Source organism: Centroberyx affinis, unplaced genomic scaffold (assembly GCF_046629955.1).
Source record: "Centroberyx affinis isolate AG114_WGS23_722 - 3 ecotype Tasmania unplaced genomic scaffold, CSIRO-AGI_Caff_v1 ptg001600l_1, whole genome shotgun sequence".
NCBI classification, from domain to species: domain Eukaryota; kingdom Metazoa; phylum Chordata; class Actinopteri; order Beryciformes; family Berycidae; genus Centroberyx; species Centroberyx affinis.
The window spans coordinates 19,551-36,805 of record NW_027280046.1 but is presented as its reverse complement, the minus strand read 5'-3'; the positions used below and the strand labels follow the sequence as shown (position 1 = coordinate 36,805).

General features: G+C 40.0%; 2 protein-coding genes across 2 annotated transcripts; one reads left to right on the top strand and one right to left on the bottom strand.

The window, feature by feature from the left end:
* Positions 1-937: 937 nt before the first annotated feature.
* LOC139651168 (prospero homeobox protein 1-like) lies at positions 938-6,206 on the bottom strand. The gene is made up of 4 exons (XM_071528019.1): positions 4,767-6,206; positions 4,079-4,180; positions 3,195-3,389; positions 938-1,105 (listed from the first exon to the last, which is right to left on the bottom strand). The coding sequence occupies exons 1-4, from the start codon at positions 6,204-6,206 to the stop codon at positions 938-940; spliced, it is 1,905 nt and encodes a 634-aa protein (XP_071384120.1).
* A 1,267-nt stretch (positions 6,207-7,473) lies between these two features.
* On the top strand, positions 7,474-15,869 carry LOC139651167 (dihydrolipoyllysine-residue succinyltransferase component of 2-oxoglutarate dehydrogenase complex, mitochondrial-like). The gene is made up of 15 exons (XM_071528018.1): positions 7,474-7,601; positions 10,179-10,212; positions 10,550-10,592; positions 10,919-10,983; positions 11,090-11,164; positions 11,291-11,346; positions 11,457-11,565; positions 11,845-11,997; positions 12,225-12,304; positions 12,471-12,568; positions 12,842-12,972; positions 13,200-13,273; positions 13,441-13,524; positions 13,746-13,913; positions 14,412-15,869. The coding sequence occupies exons 1-15, from the start codon at positions 7,539-7,541 to the stop codon at positions 14,544-14,546; spliced, it is 1,368 nt and encodes a 455-aa protein (XP_071384119.1). The 5' UTR covers positions 7,474-7,538; the 3' UTR covers positions 14,547-15,869.
* The last annotated feature ends 1,386 nt before the right edge of the window (positions 15,870-17,255 follow it).

Sequence of the window (17,255 nt, the reverse complement as noted above, 5' to 3'; positions counted from 1 at the left end):
GAATGTGATTATCATGGTGACAGTATGTGACGTACAACAATATATGGCAATATAAACACAGGTATATTCCCTTTTTAAAAGGAAAACATTTGCTAACTTTGTACTGCAGAACCAAAGATTCCAGAAATGCGCACAACAGAAATTTCTGCATTGAGTATCCTATCAGCAATGTTACTGGAATAAATGAAGACAAAGCAAGGAATCATGTTGGAACACACAGCTCTGCTGATGAAGACCATGTTTGATTAGCTCCTGGATAGTGTTGTTTAAGGGCTGGATGGATCTTCATGGTAAGTATGGAGAGAAAGAAACGTTCCCATCTCAACACCAGACTGTGAGGGGCTTGTGGAGTTGTGGCACAGATGGTGTAAATATTATGAATATTAGCATTATTCATTCTGTTCTTTTTGAAATCATGCATTTATCGTTAAATTGGTATTTGTGTTATGTACATACTTACAGAATGAACAGTAAGAAAACAGCTCTTCTGAATATTAAATAACTTTTTTCTTATGTGGTGTGGACATCATTTGTTTTGTGTTTACTAACGAGCACATGCTCTTGTAAACACAGAAAACATCTATTCTCTGTTGCCCTTTGTGCCTTCAAGACGTATCCCAAACTAAAATCAAATTTACAATCAAACAAAATGTGTATTATTGCTGTTTATTTATTTGATATAGCAAAAATACATATTCTGTTCAACTGCACCAGCATATGTCATGATTAGCAATAGTATTGTCCTCAGGAATAGTTATTTTGGATATTACAAATAGGAGATGGGCTCCACTTTACTTTTCAGGTAAGCTATGTGATGTACAGCATATCTTCATCATCCATAATAAATAATACAGTAGCTGGCTCATCAGGGCCTAAATACATCCACAGTACTGTACGTCTCTCGAGGCATTATGCAGAACGTGAAAGGTTATGACTCTTATCCAGAGTGGTGACTTTTGAATTCAGCTGGTACGTCACTGTCCAGTTTACATATTACCTTGTAGATCGCCTTCTTCCAGGATGGATCACGGTCTTTGCCCATCGAAATAGCAATGTAAAATTCTCTCAGTGTAATCTCAGCAACTTCAAGGAATCTGTCAGGGACCTGTCAAAAAAAAAAAAATACATAAGGCCTTATAAACTAGCTGTTGATACTCTAATGCTCTAAAGATTCTGTGTGTGTGTGTTTGTGTGACAGAAAAAGAGAAGTGGGTAGATTTACAATATATTTCTGATATTACTAATTGTGCATGTCCGTTTAAGGTAAGTCATGAGTGGAAACTTAACAGAGGGACTTAACTATTCTCAGGTGAGAATCAAATAAAACCAATAATCAAAATTATAGTCTGACCTACTGTCTACACCTTTCTTTGCTCTATTACGCTTTCATGTAACTGCAGTTGTGTTTTTTCTAGGAATTCAAGTACTTTAATACAGAGCATCCACAGAAATTTAATTTCTTCCAGGGTGATATTGTTGGATTAATTGACTGTTGGAGCTGGTAAGCGATGCACATAATGTAAAGATCACTTTAGTACACTGATTGGGAGTCTTCAGGAGACAAAAAGTGTGTTTTAAGTGTAGTAACTCTCCAATTGCCAACATGTCTCCCCCATGTAGACGCTCTAACAGCATCTGGCCCATTTTTATTAAACTTCTCACAATAGTGGTACTGAACTGGATTCACTGGTCTGATCACATGACCAGAGAGATCCTCCTGGAACATGTAGGGGAATACCACTCAATTTAAGAATTTGCATACATTAATAAGATTATCATAAAATCAGACAACAGAGGCATACCAAGAAAATGAGATGCGGTGAATGAATGAGACTTAAGTTTTGTGACAGGCAATGTGTGTTTCTGCTTTTACACCTAAATGAGATGCATTTGACAGTGTTGCTCTCTGATCCCTAACAGAGAGGGTGCCTGTACCCCCAGAGACCCCCACAGGCCTGCTGTTTTTCTATTTTACCTGGTAGTTAATTATGTTCACCTGGTGTATTATCAGGGGCTGAATGAGACCTGGGACACCAGAAGAATGTAATCAACTTTACCAGGTAAGCTGTAAGAACTGGCCGTTTGTAACAGTTTTATTTAATTTTAAATTTTAACAGTGTTAAAAGAATGAGGTCCTACCAGCTTGCGTTTACTGTAATGCAACTGGAACTGATTATCATAAATTACATTTATTATCTATGTAGTCTTGCAATTAAACAGTTTTCAACTTGCCTCTAACTAGCCATTTGCTTGACAATGCAACTGAAACCTCCGCAACAGAAATTCAGAATCTATTTTTTATCATTTTAATTCTCGTTCCTAAAAATAACAACAATTTCCCTGCAATATGTGACAGTCTCCGCAAGCAAAATGCAGTGTTTTAGGACAAAATTGACATTTTTAAGGCAATATCTTGGAATTGAAGAGAATTGCACTGCTGCCACATGATTGGCTGAATGGATAATTGCATGAATAAGCAGGTGTTCCTAATAAAGTGTATGTCATCTTCACTAATACAGTAGAGACAGTATAGACTTATTAACTTGTTAAGAGATTAAAATCATAAATCTGTGAGAACCAAGAAGGTTTTGGTGCATAAAGGTCTACATGTTTTTAGGCACAGATGACAAACTGCACATTTCCTGGTTAATGTGGGTTCAATACTATTAGTATATGGATGAAACTAATAAATGTAAAACACTGGCTACCAAGCACAACTCAATTTGTATTGTTTATCCATCATCTTGGAATTATCTGTCGGTGTTTCCCTATCTAATGTGCCAAATACAACATAACTGCAAGACCTCTTCCTGTACAGCAAAAGGCCTTTTGTTGAAGTCTTTTTCACTGGACTTGCAGTAAAAAAAAAAAAAAAAAAAGTTTTGTATCATGTTGGAATGTACACTGAATGTACAAAATATCAGGGACACTTACTTTTTTCATGAAGTACACTAATGAGGTGAATGCAGGTAAAATCCATTATCCCTTATTGATTTCCCTTATTAAATCTAAACCAATCACAACGGAGGAGATGCAGATAAAGAGCAGCAAACATGTTAGAGAAGGATTTTTCAGCTTTGAGACAATTGAGAAGTGGATTGTGCAGCTCAATATCAGGAAGATGTCCCCAATATTTTGTCCATTCAGTGTATATCAGTGTATAGAATTACTTGGTGATTTCCCTTGTACTTCACCTGGAAGTCGTTGGCCTTGTTGTAGTGCATGTTGAGAGCTCTAAAAAGTTCCGATTCTCTTCCCACAGTCAGATCCATCACATCGGCCGCTCCTTCCAGGATGGCATGGCGGGCGAACTTCTCCATCTGGATGTAGTAGAACTCCCTGAAGTTACTGAACCACTTGATCAGCTGGGAGGTGATGCAGCGCGTGAACTGGGAACGAAACAGAACAAGGGTAAGTGAGTTGCTGCGATGTCTGAAGGTAACGAGTCACTGCATCTTGGAGCTAATTTTTAGGATTGTTGTAATGTTTAATGTTTTGTCTGTGTGAGAGATTAACTGTTATGTACTTAAAGTGTGGTTTACAGTGTAAAATGTTTTCAATGTGATGAAAATAAAATGGCAATAAAGTTTTTTACCACATCATTGTATTGTCATTTTTACACCTCTGTATTTTACAGACATGCAATACTCAAGATGGTGTAATTTTGGTAATCCTAATCTCTAGTTGTTGAATTATATTGCTGTTGTCGCTCAGAAACATCATATCATATCATAAGTACATTTTTCAGGAATTGATTCTTTCTTTCACAATGATACATTTTTGAAAACACACAATTGGTTTGAAATTGTTTTCATGGACCCTAGGGTGATAGAACCTGTCCGGCACATTAAGGATCATGAAAGCTTTGAAGTAATTTATGAATTATGGGATTTCACGACAGCAGCAATATGCATTGCTGCATATGCAGAATAACTTTTCCAAGATTTTGATGAATGCTATAAACATGTAGTGTTGTGATTAGCCAAGATTCATCATGTTTTCATGCTTTCTATCCTGTCACTTAAAATGACACAAATGTACACAACAATTTTGTTGCATCTCTACAAAACCTCCTCACCTGCACATCATGGAAAAAGGTTTTCAGCACTAGTGAGCTGGGGTAGCGAGTGTAGAAGAACATGAGCTTCGCTTTCTTCAGATGATTTGTGGTCAGACCCTCCTAAATGCACCAGTATTAAGGACACAATACACACATCTTACACATAAGAAACAGCATGACCTTTCTCTTTTAGAAAGCCCAGCATTCTTTGGAAACATTTTCTCTCTCGGCAATCATTACGACTCAAGATAGAGGGAGACATTGCAATTTTCTTCAGAGCTCACAAGATCAAAGGAGGCACTTATTGGAGTCTCTAGGCCAAACCAAGTCGCAAAGTTATTGCCCTCTTTAGAAAAGACAGGAAAATTGGTGTTGATGAACAGACTCATTTTATAGCAGATACCTGGGGTGATGAGAAGGTTTGTGAGCACATGCCAGTTTGTTATTTGGCACTTGAACCTCAAAGAAGCAGAGGTAGAAGTTGTCTTGTGAGGTATAATAATACTGGTATCTAAAGACAATTGCTTCAAAAGCTACAGACAGTTCTTTTATGAAAGAAATATCAGACCGTTTCGAGCCCTAGCATTTTGCTGTTCACTCATCTTAAAGGTACATGTGAAAGTCAGAATACAATTGATTAAGCGGTCAAATATTAGTCAAGCATTTTATACAACAATGTTTTGATTAGAAAACTTCTAAAGGATACATTCAGCACGTACAAGTTATTCTTCACCATAGTCTGCAGGCCATCTGACTCGATCTTGACATGAGGGAGACACAGGCTTTCCAAAAGCATGGGATCCACCGACACAGGATGAGTCTGGGGACTTCTGACAGATCTGGAGTTGACTTTGGATCTCACTTTGACCGGGTTCCAAGATGCATCGAATCTCTCCAACTTTGCTTGATCAACTCCAGGATATCCATCTTGGAAGCATCTGAGGGCGTTCTGATGGCCGCCGTTATGAATATTCTCTGACGCCCGATCTTCATGAAGAGCAATGTGATGACCGAAGGGGAACGGAGGCTTTGGACAATGGTGAGGTCTTGTTTTGGGCTGGAGGTTAACCGCACCACATCTGGCCTGTGGAGGCTTTTGCACAACCAGAGAAAGCGCTTCCGTTTGAACATCTGGGACTTGGACCTCTGCTCTCTCACAACATGGGAGTCTTGATTTATTGTTCTTCTGATTAAGATTAAGAAGAGACATATTATCAGTGTCTACACTCCCCTTATCATTTGGCGGCCCCTGTAAAAGCGGCATGCTTTTGAAAATAGAGTCAACGCTCATACTGACAGCTCTTGACAGTTCGTACTTTAAAATATCTGCCATCAACTTTATTTTGTCAGGTTTGGATTGGAAGTAGTTCATCAGCTTCACCTTTTTCCACCCTTGGTATTTTCTACTTGAGGTGCTCTCAAACTCATTGGATGGATCTGTAAACGTATCTCTTGGAGATATGCTGGGAGAATCGCTCCAGGTGGGATCATTTTCCTCCACAAAACTTTCCCTACTGACCTCTTCAGCTTCATTTACCACGTCCACATGGGTAAACCTTGTCCGGAGTTGTCTGAGTGGCTGATGCCCGCTTTGAATCTGCCTCCTTGTTGTCTGGTTCTCTTGACTCCTGTGACTGGTGCCACCAGCTCCACTTCTCTGCATGTGGTCCTGATGGAGAGGCAGGTCCTGTGTCCTTTGGTTTTCCCGCACGCTGTCTGATTCCTCATGCTGACCCGCTGCCGCCGCCACATCTGTGAAATGCATACCAGGGGAGCCTGTCATGCCTTTGATGATGTTTTCCACTCTGGCACGCTTTGCCTGATGGCCACTATTCAGGGTCCAGTCATGGGGAGCGCAAGAATTGGCTGCGGGGGATAAGTGCCGTCTTGTGGACAAAGGTCCAACGGTGCCGTCTGTGGACGGACTGCTGCTGGGCTCCACCTGGCTTGAACTGATCACACTTGAACCAATATCATTGCTGCTGTAATAAGCGCTCTCCGGTAGAATCCTATTGCTTCCAATGTCTTTGTGCAACAGCACAGAAATACCTGATTCATCTGAATGTGATGACAGAGTGGGATCAGGTTGAAAAGAGGGGAGATGCTCTGCACTGCAGCTGTCAAGGTAGATGTTGCTGGAATACATGCCTTTGTCCCAAAGACTTGAATTCATGCTTGTTGAATTAAGAAAGACAGCAGTGAAAAAGAATACTAAACGTCATTATATAGCATAAGTATTGTAATAAATCAAAAATCAAAGTGCTTGGAGATGTCACAATGAAAAATGTTGTTTTAGATTCATTCTATCAAAAGGGTTCATTGTTAATTGTTGCTAATATTAAATACTTTTTTAAATTCTCATAGGCTACTGCTTATTTATTTTGGATTGATTTAATTGACATGTATGCTACTTGAACTTTATTAAACCGTTAAATCATACTAATATGTCTTGTCTAGATGTAAGGTTAACCTGTAAGACATTTAAAGTGTCAATTGAGTATTTGTGACTAATTTGAGTTACATTTGAAAATGTAGCCTACTTGGCACAGCTATAACAGAGCCACTGTAAGAAACTAGTCTTCAAAATGCAAGAAATTGATTTCTTCTCATCCTTCTATATCCAAGAAATGCTTTAGTCTGTCCTGTAAGTTTTCTTGTTGCGTCTCTTCAGTTTACATGTATCCGTTTCTCAGATCAGATTCTCAAACTATTGTCAAAGACTGAGAGAAACACCGTGTAGCCTATTTTGCTGTCACCTTATGAAACTATAACATGCAGAATTCAAAGACATCATGCAAATAAATAACTGACACCCTACCTGTTGCTTTTCGGAGAGAGCAGTAGAGCCTGCAGGTCGGATGCTTGCTGGAGGAGAGGACGTCTCAAGTATTTCTACTAGCCCGACTGAGCCGGACCAGAAACGAGGAGGTGTGGTCAAATTTGCCACCCTATCCCATCCCTTTGCCTGGCCCATAATTACACCGAATCCATTATGTGTACCAGACAACCAAAGATTAGACAAAAGGTTGAAGAATTAAATATTTATCTAATGCTATGTTTTCTTAAAATTGACTTGTTTGTCCAGTTTCTACTGAACTGAACTTGCTCAGAATAGTGTGGCTCATTGCAAATTTCCTAAACTTTGAATTCATTGAGTAGTAGCCCTACTCTATTTAATCTATGGCACAATCCTGTTACGTTTAAAATACATATTCATCATCAGAGAATTCAGTCTACTATTTATATCTCCCCAGTCATAGTTTTGGTCAATTTGAAGTATAACGAATGGCCAGTAAATAATAGGGAACTGCAAAGTAATTTATTTCATTATGGTACAGACTGCCCCCCTCTCTGCCAGCCACAGTGGTATCTCCCAGAGTGACTCGGCCTCACGAGCCTCGGACCGCCCACGTATCGGGAGTAGCGCGAGCCTCTCAGCCGCTCCCTCGGTCGCTGCCAAACAACAGAGACGTCAGCTATGTTATCGCAATCCCGATGTCTTTACCGGACGCTTGGCCGCTCGGTGTCCGCGCTAAGCCAGGTAGGATGGAAAGGTCACTGAAATGTCCCGGTTCTTTGAGCTCTGAAGGGTTTCGACCGGGTAGTTCAAGGCCACAGCGAGCAACTGACGTTAACTTAGCTTCATGTCAAGCAAGGCCTCATCCACCAAGGGCAGAGCCACACTGACACCCGCAAAGTTAGCTAGTGAGCGGTTTTCTGAAGAAACTGAGCATGCTATCCGATTAGACTTGGGGCTATCGTCAAAATATGTAAATGTTCATTTAAAATTAAATTTTCAACATAGTTATGTCCGACATAGCTGCCTAGCTAATGTTAGCTTTAGCGAGCAGGTCAGAGCAGCTAACCTAACTAGCTCTGAAACTAACCTCTGCCCCCGTCTGTCGTATCAGTGTGCAATTTTTTTTTATCCATGAATGGCTTCACAGCATATGGAGCAGCCTTAATTTCTTGACAAAGTAATGTAAGTATGTTATGGCGGCGCTTGGTGTGTGCAGCTGACCTGACAGCCAGAAATAGCCCATGTCATGTTAGACATGAATGTGCCGTGAGGAGCAAGGTTTGCCCTCAAGTTCAGCTGCCTTGTCATTACTTTCAGCAGGAACTCACAATAGCAATATGCTTGTCTTGTCCGACTAGTAGATCAGGTGCCTTCCCACAATTCCTCTGCATAACTCATAGAGAGGCTTAGGTGGTAATGTTGCCAACATAGTTGGTTTTTCGCTGCATGGTTGTTTGAGAAATCTGTAATGGCATAATGCAACCTTTGAAAATAAGCACAAGGACATTGGGATCCATCAAGAAGCTCTAAGGAAATGAGTCTACTGGAACACATTAAAAAACTTAATGTAAGGAAAAGATACGAAATATCTAGTCAATTTGACACTGGTTTCGGTCATAAATCACCTAGTGTAGTGGTTGGTTGGAAGGAAAACCTGCAGACTCTTGGCCCTCCATAGCACATGATTGGACACCACTGGTATAGACAGTGGAAACACAAATAGATCTTGCGTGCATGCCTGTATATGCTGTGTTCTGCTATATATTATGACTCACTTTCTGACAACTCCACCCTACTCTGGCAGTCAACATCAGCTCACCAGTAAGAACATAGTTTGTGGGCTTAGTGAATACAACAGACTAAAGACAGTGTGAAGAAGCCTAAGCTTGTCAGTGCTGTGGCTCGGGCCTCCACCCTCAAAAGTCCTATAAACATATCAGTGTAATTAAAATCTTTACAGTGGCCAGCCTTTGTCAGTGTAAAACGAAAGTAAGAAGAAAATCCAGTGGTATAACTGAAAAGTGGTGTAACTGATCATTGAAAAGTCTAGAAAGTCTAACTAAACCTTGTTAGTTGAGAGTTCCTCATTTTCCCATTAAGGAGAAGGGTGTGATTAATCACCACACATTTGAGTAAAAAAGTGATCTAGTGTAGTTCATGTCCAGCCCATAGATGATCTTAGCATTTGTCTCTTTATATAAAATCAGTGCATATAAAAAGTAATACATGCAGGTACTTATTTCCAGACAAAGTTTGGGATTTGACATGAGTGTCTTACACTGCATTTCTACAAGATATGTGTACATTTTCCATTGATTTGGGTGAAGCTACTAATCACATTATATTCAAGCATAATGATATACAGTAACTGCTTTGCCGCTGTTGGAAGACTGGCAGACTTAATAGAAAGTGTATTTAGCAGTGATCTTGATGTTGTGCAAACTTTACATCTTTTGCCATCGCTTCTTCTTTGGCAAATGTTCATTAATTCATACTTAGTAATGCGAGGAAATGCCTCCAGATATCTTTTTCTGTGAGCCCATTGTCAACCTTGTCAACACTGCTCAACTTCACAATTGGCTATGCTGTGGTTGCTTAGGTTTACTGTTTGGTGCTTTTTTTTTTTTTTTTCTATTTTCTTGGCAAGACTGAATGAGTTGAATGAAACACTAAATGCCACGTAGACAAATATGGGGCCTTCCAACAGCCGTTTCTATCCAATCGTGTGTGTTAACAGGGTGTAAATATTGAGATCAGTCATGTACACACAAATCTGCTTCAATCTGCTGTTTAATTCATAACAAGAAATTGCACAGTGGGAGAGTGTGCACAGCAATTTGGAAATCTAAGGATGAATGTGTTTATGCATTTGTTTGTGTTTTTGCACATTCAGCTTCATAGTGGTTAATGTTCTTGAAGTTTTATACCTCAGGCCCTAGATTTTATGACTCGGTTGCGTGTTGAGGACAAAACTAACCGTGACAGCTCTGGTACTCCGCTTTATGGCGGCTCACAAGATTTTGTCTTTTAGCCTTATTGTCTCTCAGCTAAAAAAACATAAGGATATGATTTGAATGCTCAGCCTTGACGGCCGACCTGTTTTCAGAGTCTTTAATCAGAACTGTTTTATCTGGTTGGGGAAGCACAGTTAATCTAAATCATGCTACTGTGGTTTGAGAGGCTACCAGTGAAGGGCTGTCACAGCCTGCCTACATTGAGAACAATAGTGATTCTTGGTATTTTGATATACAATACACAAATAAATGAATGGGTAACTGAGCGAATGAAACTGATTTGTGTACTTTCCAATCTTTTCAGGGTAATAATGTGTTGGTTCGACGATGTGCATCTGGTAAGTACGCCTTTAACTAAGTAGTCTAGTCCTTCAGCTGGGGTTGAGGACCTCAGGAGTAATGCAACATCTAAGACTGCTGTCTTTGTTTTTCTTGAATAAACACGCTCTTTAAATGGGTCATCCTACGCAGAATGGGATAATGCCTGTTGAGTGGCAGAGATGCCTGAGGAGCCCACAAGTGGTTAGACGTACCTTTTGCAGAACTCCACTCACGTATATATATCAGACCCTCGAGAGCCTCAGTGGTCGCTGCTTCTGTTATCATCTAGCCAATAACAACCCCTTTTCTTTCATTTTCTTTGTTTTTCCTCTCTCTTCTTATCTTCACCTTAAGGCCTCTCCGTGTGCAACCGGGTTGTTTACAGGAACTCTCAGCCGTAAGTGCTCTCCTCCATTCTGTTACCTTTGAATGCCCTACAATAACCTCATTATCTAGAAACCCTTCAGCACAATGCTGTGTTGTTGGTGTAAGATCTGTATTACCTGTTTATGTTTTTATGACAAGCTCAGCTATAGGCTTATGCAGCAAATATTGGCTTAATGTTGCTTTGGTGTGTTGTAAATATAAAGTAAGAATAAAAAATTGGGAGATCTGCCCATTATAATGTTTTTTCACAAAGTAATTTGTATTGTAGAATTGCATCTTATTACATGTATCTAAAAATAAATGCCCTTTTTTTTAAACATATTTTTGTCTTTTTAGATGTGAATCGCTGTCATCAGCCAATGTCTTCCACATCCGATACTTCAAGACATCTGCTGTTCACAGTACGTACCAAAACATATATATACTCGACTGTCAACATAATGAGTTGAACTCAACTGTTTGTTTAATGTTTAACTTGAGTTAACTCTTGTGTTTGTTTTTGTACAGGGGACGAAGTAGTCACTGTCAAAACTCCTGCGTTTGCAGAATCTGTTTCAGAGGGGGACGTCAGGTGGGAAAAAGGTTGGTAAAAGTGAAGTAAAATGTAATCAGTATTTCACAGATGCCAATGTCCCACACTGAGCCAAACGATGATTGTATCGTATTTCTGCACGTAAAATAAATGGTCATTAATTGTTTTTCCTTCAGCTGTGGGTGACTCTGTGACAGAAGATGAAGTGGTGTGCGAAATCGAGACGGACAAGGTATGAAAAAATCATCTAAATATGAAGAACACAACTTTTTACTTTTTAACAGAGTAAAAGAAAATGTTAGATGCTGAACTGCTAAAATTGTTTGTGTTTTGTATCTCCAGACCTCGGTACAAGTACCCGCTCCAGCCGCTGGTGTGATTGAGGAACTGCTGGTGCCCGATGGAGGGAGAGTGGAGGGAGGAACGCCCCTCTTCAAACTCCGGAAAGGAGGTGCGCACTTGTTTACTTTGTATCAGTGCGGTAAACTAACTAGTAAAGGCACATACCAGAAGTTTTTATATTTCATTAAATTGTATGTAATACAAAGTTTCTGTATAGATCTCACCAGTTGCTGTCACATTCTGGATTCAAGATTTAATGGGATCTCAGGAATACTTATAATGTTGGAATCAATTGTGTCCCCCTCGACTACTGCACACAATCTAGAGACTGATGGCAAACCTGACTAACAGAACGACTATCTATCTTTCTTTCCTTCTGTCTCCTCAGCTGGTGCTGCCAAAGCTGCCCCTTCCCCGGCTGCAGAAGCCCCCGCTGCGGCTGCTGCAGCCCCTCCTCCACCTCCACCTCCTCCAACCCCAGTCCCTACCACCATGCCTCCAGTGCCCCCAGTGCCAGCACAAGCTGCCCAAGCCAAACCTGGTGTGTTTCACACTCTGCCACACAAATCTACTTAGTTCTGCTACAAGTAGCATCATTTAAGGATCATTATACAGATATTTCTAGAATTGAGTATCTGAGCAGCTGACTAGCACTCTTATTGGCTCTGATGACAGCTTGTTAACCCATGTTTTATTATAGATGTTTTGTTTCATTTTTTGAGAAATTTCTTGAGCTCATCTTGTGTCAATCCCTCTCTCTCCTTATAGTTTCTGCTATCAAGCCCACTGCTGCAGCTCCAGCTCCGGCTGCTGCCCCTTCACCAGCAGGAGTCAGAGCAGAGAACAGGGTAACGCACATGCAAGCAATGCTCAAACAAGGACCTTATTATGCTGCATGGTTTTATTCTTCTTCTTCTTCAACCTAAAATATATACCACTTAAAGGAGAGAAGGATGTATCAGTGTCATCTAGTATTTTCACTCACATGTATTTAATTCCTTTCTTCCTATTCAGGTGAAGATGAACCGCATGAGGTTGAGGATCGCCCAGAGGCTGAAGGAGGCTCAGAACACCTGCGCCATGCTGACCACCTTCAACGAGGTGGACATGAGGTCAGCCACAGTATCTCTAAAATCAGTGAATACAACTGTCTCCTGTGTGTGTGTGTGTGTGTGTGTGTGTGTGTACTGGTCTAGACCCTCGCCAGTTAGGGCTGCAAGTCTCAATGCAGAAGAACTTGATTCACATTTCATGGCAGTGGTGCTTGCAAGATTTGCATGTCGCTATCAAGATATAACCATAAGATCAGTATCACACAAGGGATTCATTGACTAATGTGTTTTTTGCTAAACAAACTCATTGATATATCCTCAATTTTGCTTCAGCAACATCCAGGAGATGAGGAAAATCCACAAGGATGCTTTCTTAAAGAAGCACAACATGAAGCTGGGTTTTATGTCAGCGTTTGTGAAGGCGGCAGCGCACGCTCTGACTGACCAGCCTGCTGTTAATGCGGGTAAGACGCCATAAGAAATTACTTCCACTGTTTTTATTTAGAGGTCAACCAGCTTAAGTAATGTCATGTAGCTTTCTTAAGCCACAAAGGAGCTTTATTCCCTAATTACATTGTTGCATTGCTTTGAAACATTTAATTTTTTATCTTATATTCTACTTTGTCAGGAAAAAATCTTTAACTAGATGTTACATTTATTAATTTTAAGTTATTTCTTTTTCTTCCCTCAGTTATTGATGATACAACCAAAGAGATCGTCTACAGGGATTACGTAGACATTAGTGTGGCTGTGGCAACTCCAAAGGTATGACTTCTTGGATCTACAAAACCTTTTTTTAAAGTTTTATGTGTTTTAAAAAGCAATTGCTGGTAAATGTTGGATGTAGCACTCTAATGCCTTGTAAATAAATTGGCATCTAAGATACTTTGTGTGTAGCCATTCTCATATTTTCTTTCTATAACCTCCGTTAGGGACTTGTTGTACCAGTGATCCGCAATGCTGAGACCATGAACTTTGCTGACATTGAGAAAACCATTAGTGCACTGGGAGAAAAGGTAAAAAGCTTTGTGCAAATGTTTGGACACAGTGACCGCCTAAGATTATTGTATATGGTTTTTAAATTTCCGTTGTGGTTAGAATTACGTCCCTGATATTGATGTCAACCTCGACCTCAACGTAATTTAGAAAAAAAATCTATTATATGTCTTATTATTTTACCTTCTTCATCATGGAAGTCATGAGAAAATAAGTGGATTGATTGTGTTGTGTGTCTCAGGCTCGTAAAAACGAGCTGGCTGTTGAGGATATGGATGGCGGAACCTTCACCATCAGCAACGGCGGAGTGTTTGGCTCCATGTTTGGAACGCCCATCATCAACCCGCCGCAGTCCGCCATCCTCGGCATGCACGGCATCTTCGACCGACCTGTGGCCATCAATGGCAAGGTGAGTCATGAATTGTATCCCGAGATACAGATGGTGAAACAATTAGTATCTTGTGCTTTGTTAAAAAATAGATTCATTCATTTAATGCATACTGCCCTACAAGCTTAATAACTGTGCAAGAAGTGAAACTTTTCTTCACTGTATTGATGTTCTCTTTGTATTCACCATAGACCTGGTATTTTGCAAGTAGTGTTTGCATAAACAAATGCTTAGTGTTTTGTTTTAACCTGCTTGGGGTACAAAAACAGTACGGAGTTTGCCACATAGTACAATACAATGAACGTTAGAAATGCAAGACTTATTAGAAGTCAGTTTAGTATACTTTCTTTGTGATTGATATCTTATGTGACACTATCTGAATTGTCCTGATGTGGTAAACCCTGTTGTTGTCATGGTTTAAAACAGACACTACAAATAATTTGCAACTACTCTTTGATCCAGATCTGATCTACTTGTATGCGAGTAAACCGTAACACACAAGGCTTTTTGCTTTGGCAGGTTGAGATCCGGCCCATGATGTACGTGGCGCTGACGTACGACCACCGACTCGTCGACGGCAGAGAAGCGGTCACCTTCTTGCGCAAGATCAAAGCCGTGGTGGAAGACCCACGGGTGCTGCTGCTGGACATGTGATTTCCCTTTCACCACTATGCTGTATTTAGAGATAGCTCACCTGCATAACATGAACCCCCCTCCAAAAACATCGCACAAAATCGCCTATAAACCATTGTCTTCTTTTTAAGTGTTCAATTGGACGAGACTGCAGGGGGAAATTAAGGTTGGGCTCCAACACTCATGAAGCTTGAGTAAAGGGTGCTTGATTGTAACATGAAAAATCCATGATTACAGGAATAGGTTTAATATGGGCTTTGGCAAAAATTTACTCTAATTTCAATATTGGATTGGAAAGTTTAAACAAGCATTTTGTTCTTTTTGAATCCTGTGCTCTCTGTATCAATAATTGTCTTGTAACAATTGCACAAAGAAACAAGTCACAATTTAAATCCTCAACATAGATAAGAAATGGAAACTCTAACTGGCATGCACACAGGCTGAACATGTTGAAGCTAGCAAGTGTTGTGTAATGATTCCCATGTGCTCTTAAGTTGAACATATGAAGCATTAGATTGACACCTCACTATACTCTTGTCTCAGCTGTGTAATCGTAAAACAAAATGTCTTTTCCAGGCAGTAGAGTTGACTGCCTGACTCGGCATTTCTGCTCATCGGTTAGGACTCCTGAGGCGCTTTTTCAAGTGGAGCCAAGTGGAGCTCGCTCAAACCAGTTCAAGATGTTTTAATGTTAACAAAGGATTGAAAGAATTCCTTAGTTTATTTGAAACTATCGCTAGTCGTCGTTGCTGGCAACAAGCTGCAAAAAATAATCGCAACAATGTTGCCTGGGGTAGGATTTGAGTGACACTGGAACCTAGCTGAACTGTTAGTGGAAACCAGCAACATCCGGATAGCAGCTCCATGCCTTTAAATCCATGTAAACCATTTGATGAGCATGTGTTGGAGTCAGCTCAGCCGTACTGCCTGTCCTGTTGTTTTTTTCTCTTTCCTACAACATCCCCTGTTTTTGAGTCGAGTCCAACAAAGGTCCAAATCTCAAATCTGTTGATGAATGTTGATCAAAATATTGTATGGGCTTTAAGTAGAACAGAACGCACTTCCTCCTACATGAATTCACAGTTCATGAGCAGAAACCATGCAAAACCAGACACTATTCCTTTCAGGATGTTTTTTTTTTATATATATATATTGTATAAACAACTACATAGGCAGCATTTCATGTTGGGAGTAGTGTTGAAGACGCACAATTTGGCAGCAGGGTTTTCTCATGAGCTCTCCAGTGTCTGGGGAACAGATTCTCATTGTGCTACCCTATATAAAATACTTGTATCTATTTAAAGAAAACAGTTTTAAACATTAAACATCTCAGAGTTTTATGTACTTAAACTCGCATTGACCGTTTCCTTTTTGAACATTGTGTATATATTCTGTATTTGCCATTGGTCTGGTCTTTTACTCCCAAAATCCGACAATGACTGTAGTGTTAAGCTTAGTCTGCATCAGAGAAACTGTTGACCGTATTTCTCCTTGACTGGCATCTATTAAGAACTGGCACCATCATCTTTTTGAAAAGAGCTGCAAAATAGCCCCTTTCAAATAGCCCAAAATGGCACAATAGAAAGCATAAAGATCAAGCAGGGAACATCTTCATGGTTAATCTTGGCTGAAGCATTTTATCCCGTGCCAAACCTATTTTGCTCCTGAATTCTCTGCTGGGCCAATTGCAGATGAATTCTGTGCCAAAGATGGATCTTCAAAGCCTCATTAGCGAGCCTGGCGCTCGGCTCTTGAGGAGCGCCACAATAATGGGATCATCTCTGACAAAGTCTTGAGGGTTGCTTGGCCCTTCCTCCCACTTCACAAACACTGACTCAAGTGTGTGCAGCTGTGTATGATACCCCTTCAGTATTTCTGTTTACTTTAATAATCGCGGAGGACAATGGGTCCTAATGTACGTCTTTGTTTCCCTGCCAGCACCTACACAAATGTCTGAACAACGCCATTTGGAGGAAAAACACAGAATTCATTATGGGAACACAAAAAAACCCAAACATTAGATTACCATGAGAATACTGGAGGTCCTAATGGGCTTGAATACAGCAGACAATGGTACAACGGATCCTTTAATTAAATTATTTACTTTTATTACCACTCAAGATTCCATTAGCGCTTTCGAGATCATGTTAATTGGCAGCGTGTGCCAGTGGGTGCATAGATATCTGAGGGGTTTGTTGGCGGGTTTTTGTTTTGTCTTTAAAATTTGGCCAAATTTGTGAATTTCCAATTGGACTGCTAAATAAGATGTGGGTTTTAAGTCTTTGTGTCCATTCAGATGAAAGATGGCCCATTAGAAATTGGCAGCTAGCTGTTTGTTTTCATTAAGCCACATCAGAGGGATAATTTACCTAAATTATTCTGTTATTTTTTTCCATCTTTCAAATAAGCCAATTATATCAATACCCTTATGTAAAGAATTATATTTTAGTCCTATTGCAAAAGTGTATTTGGACTTTAATTTGATAATATATCACCAACAAAATTGGACTGGTTGTATATATTTATTTTATTTTTTACTTTGAGGCCTTTCCCCAGAAACTTTGAGTGTGAAAAGGCTTTAAACAGCTCTTTTACTTTGGTAGAACATTTTCAGTTTGTTTTTTAAAAAATGCACATCCCTTGTATGCATGTTAAAACTGACTTCAGGAATAATCTGATAAGAGACGCCCTCAGGAACATCTCACCTTGGTTTCAAGTGTATCAGATCCA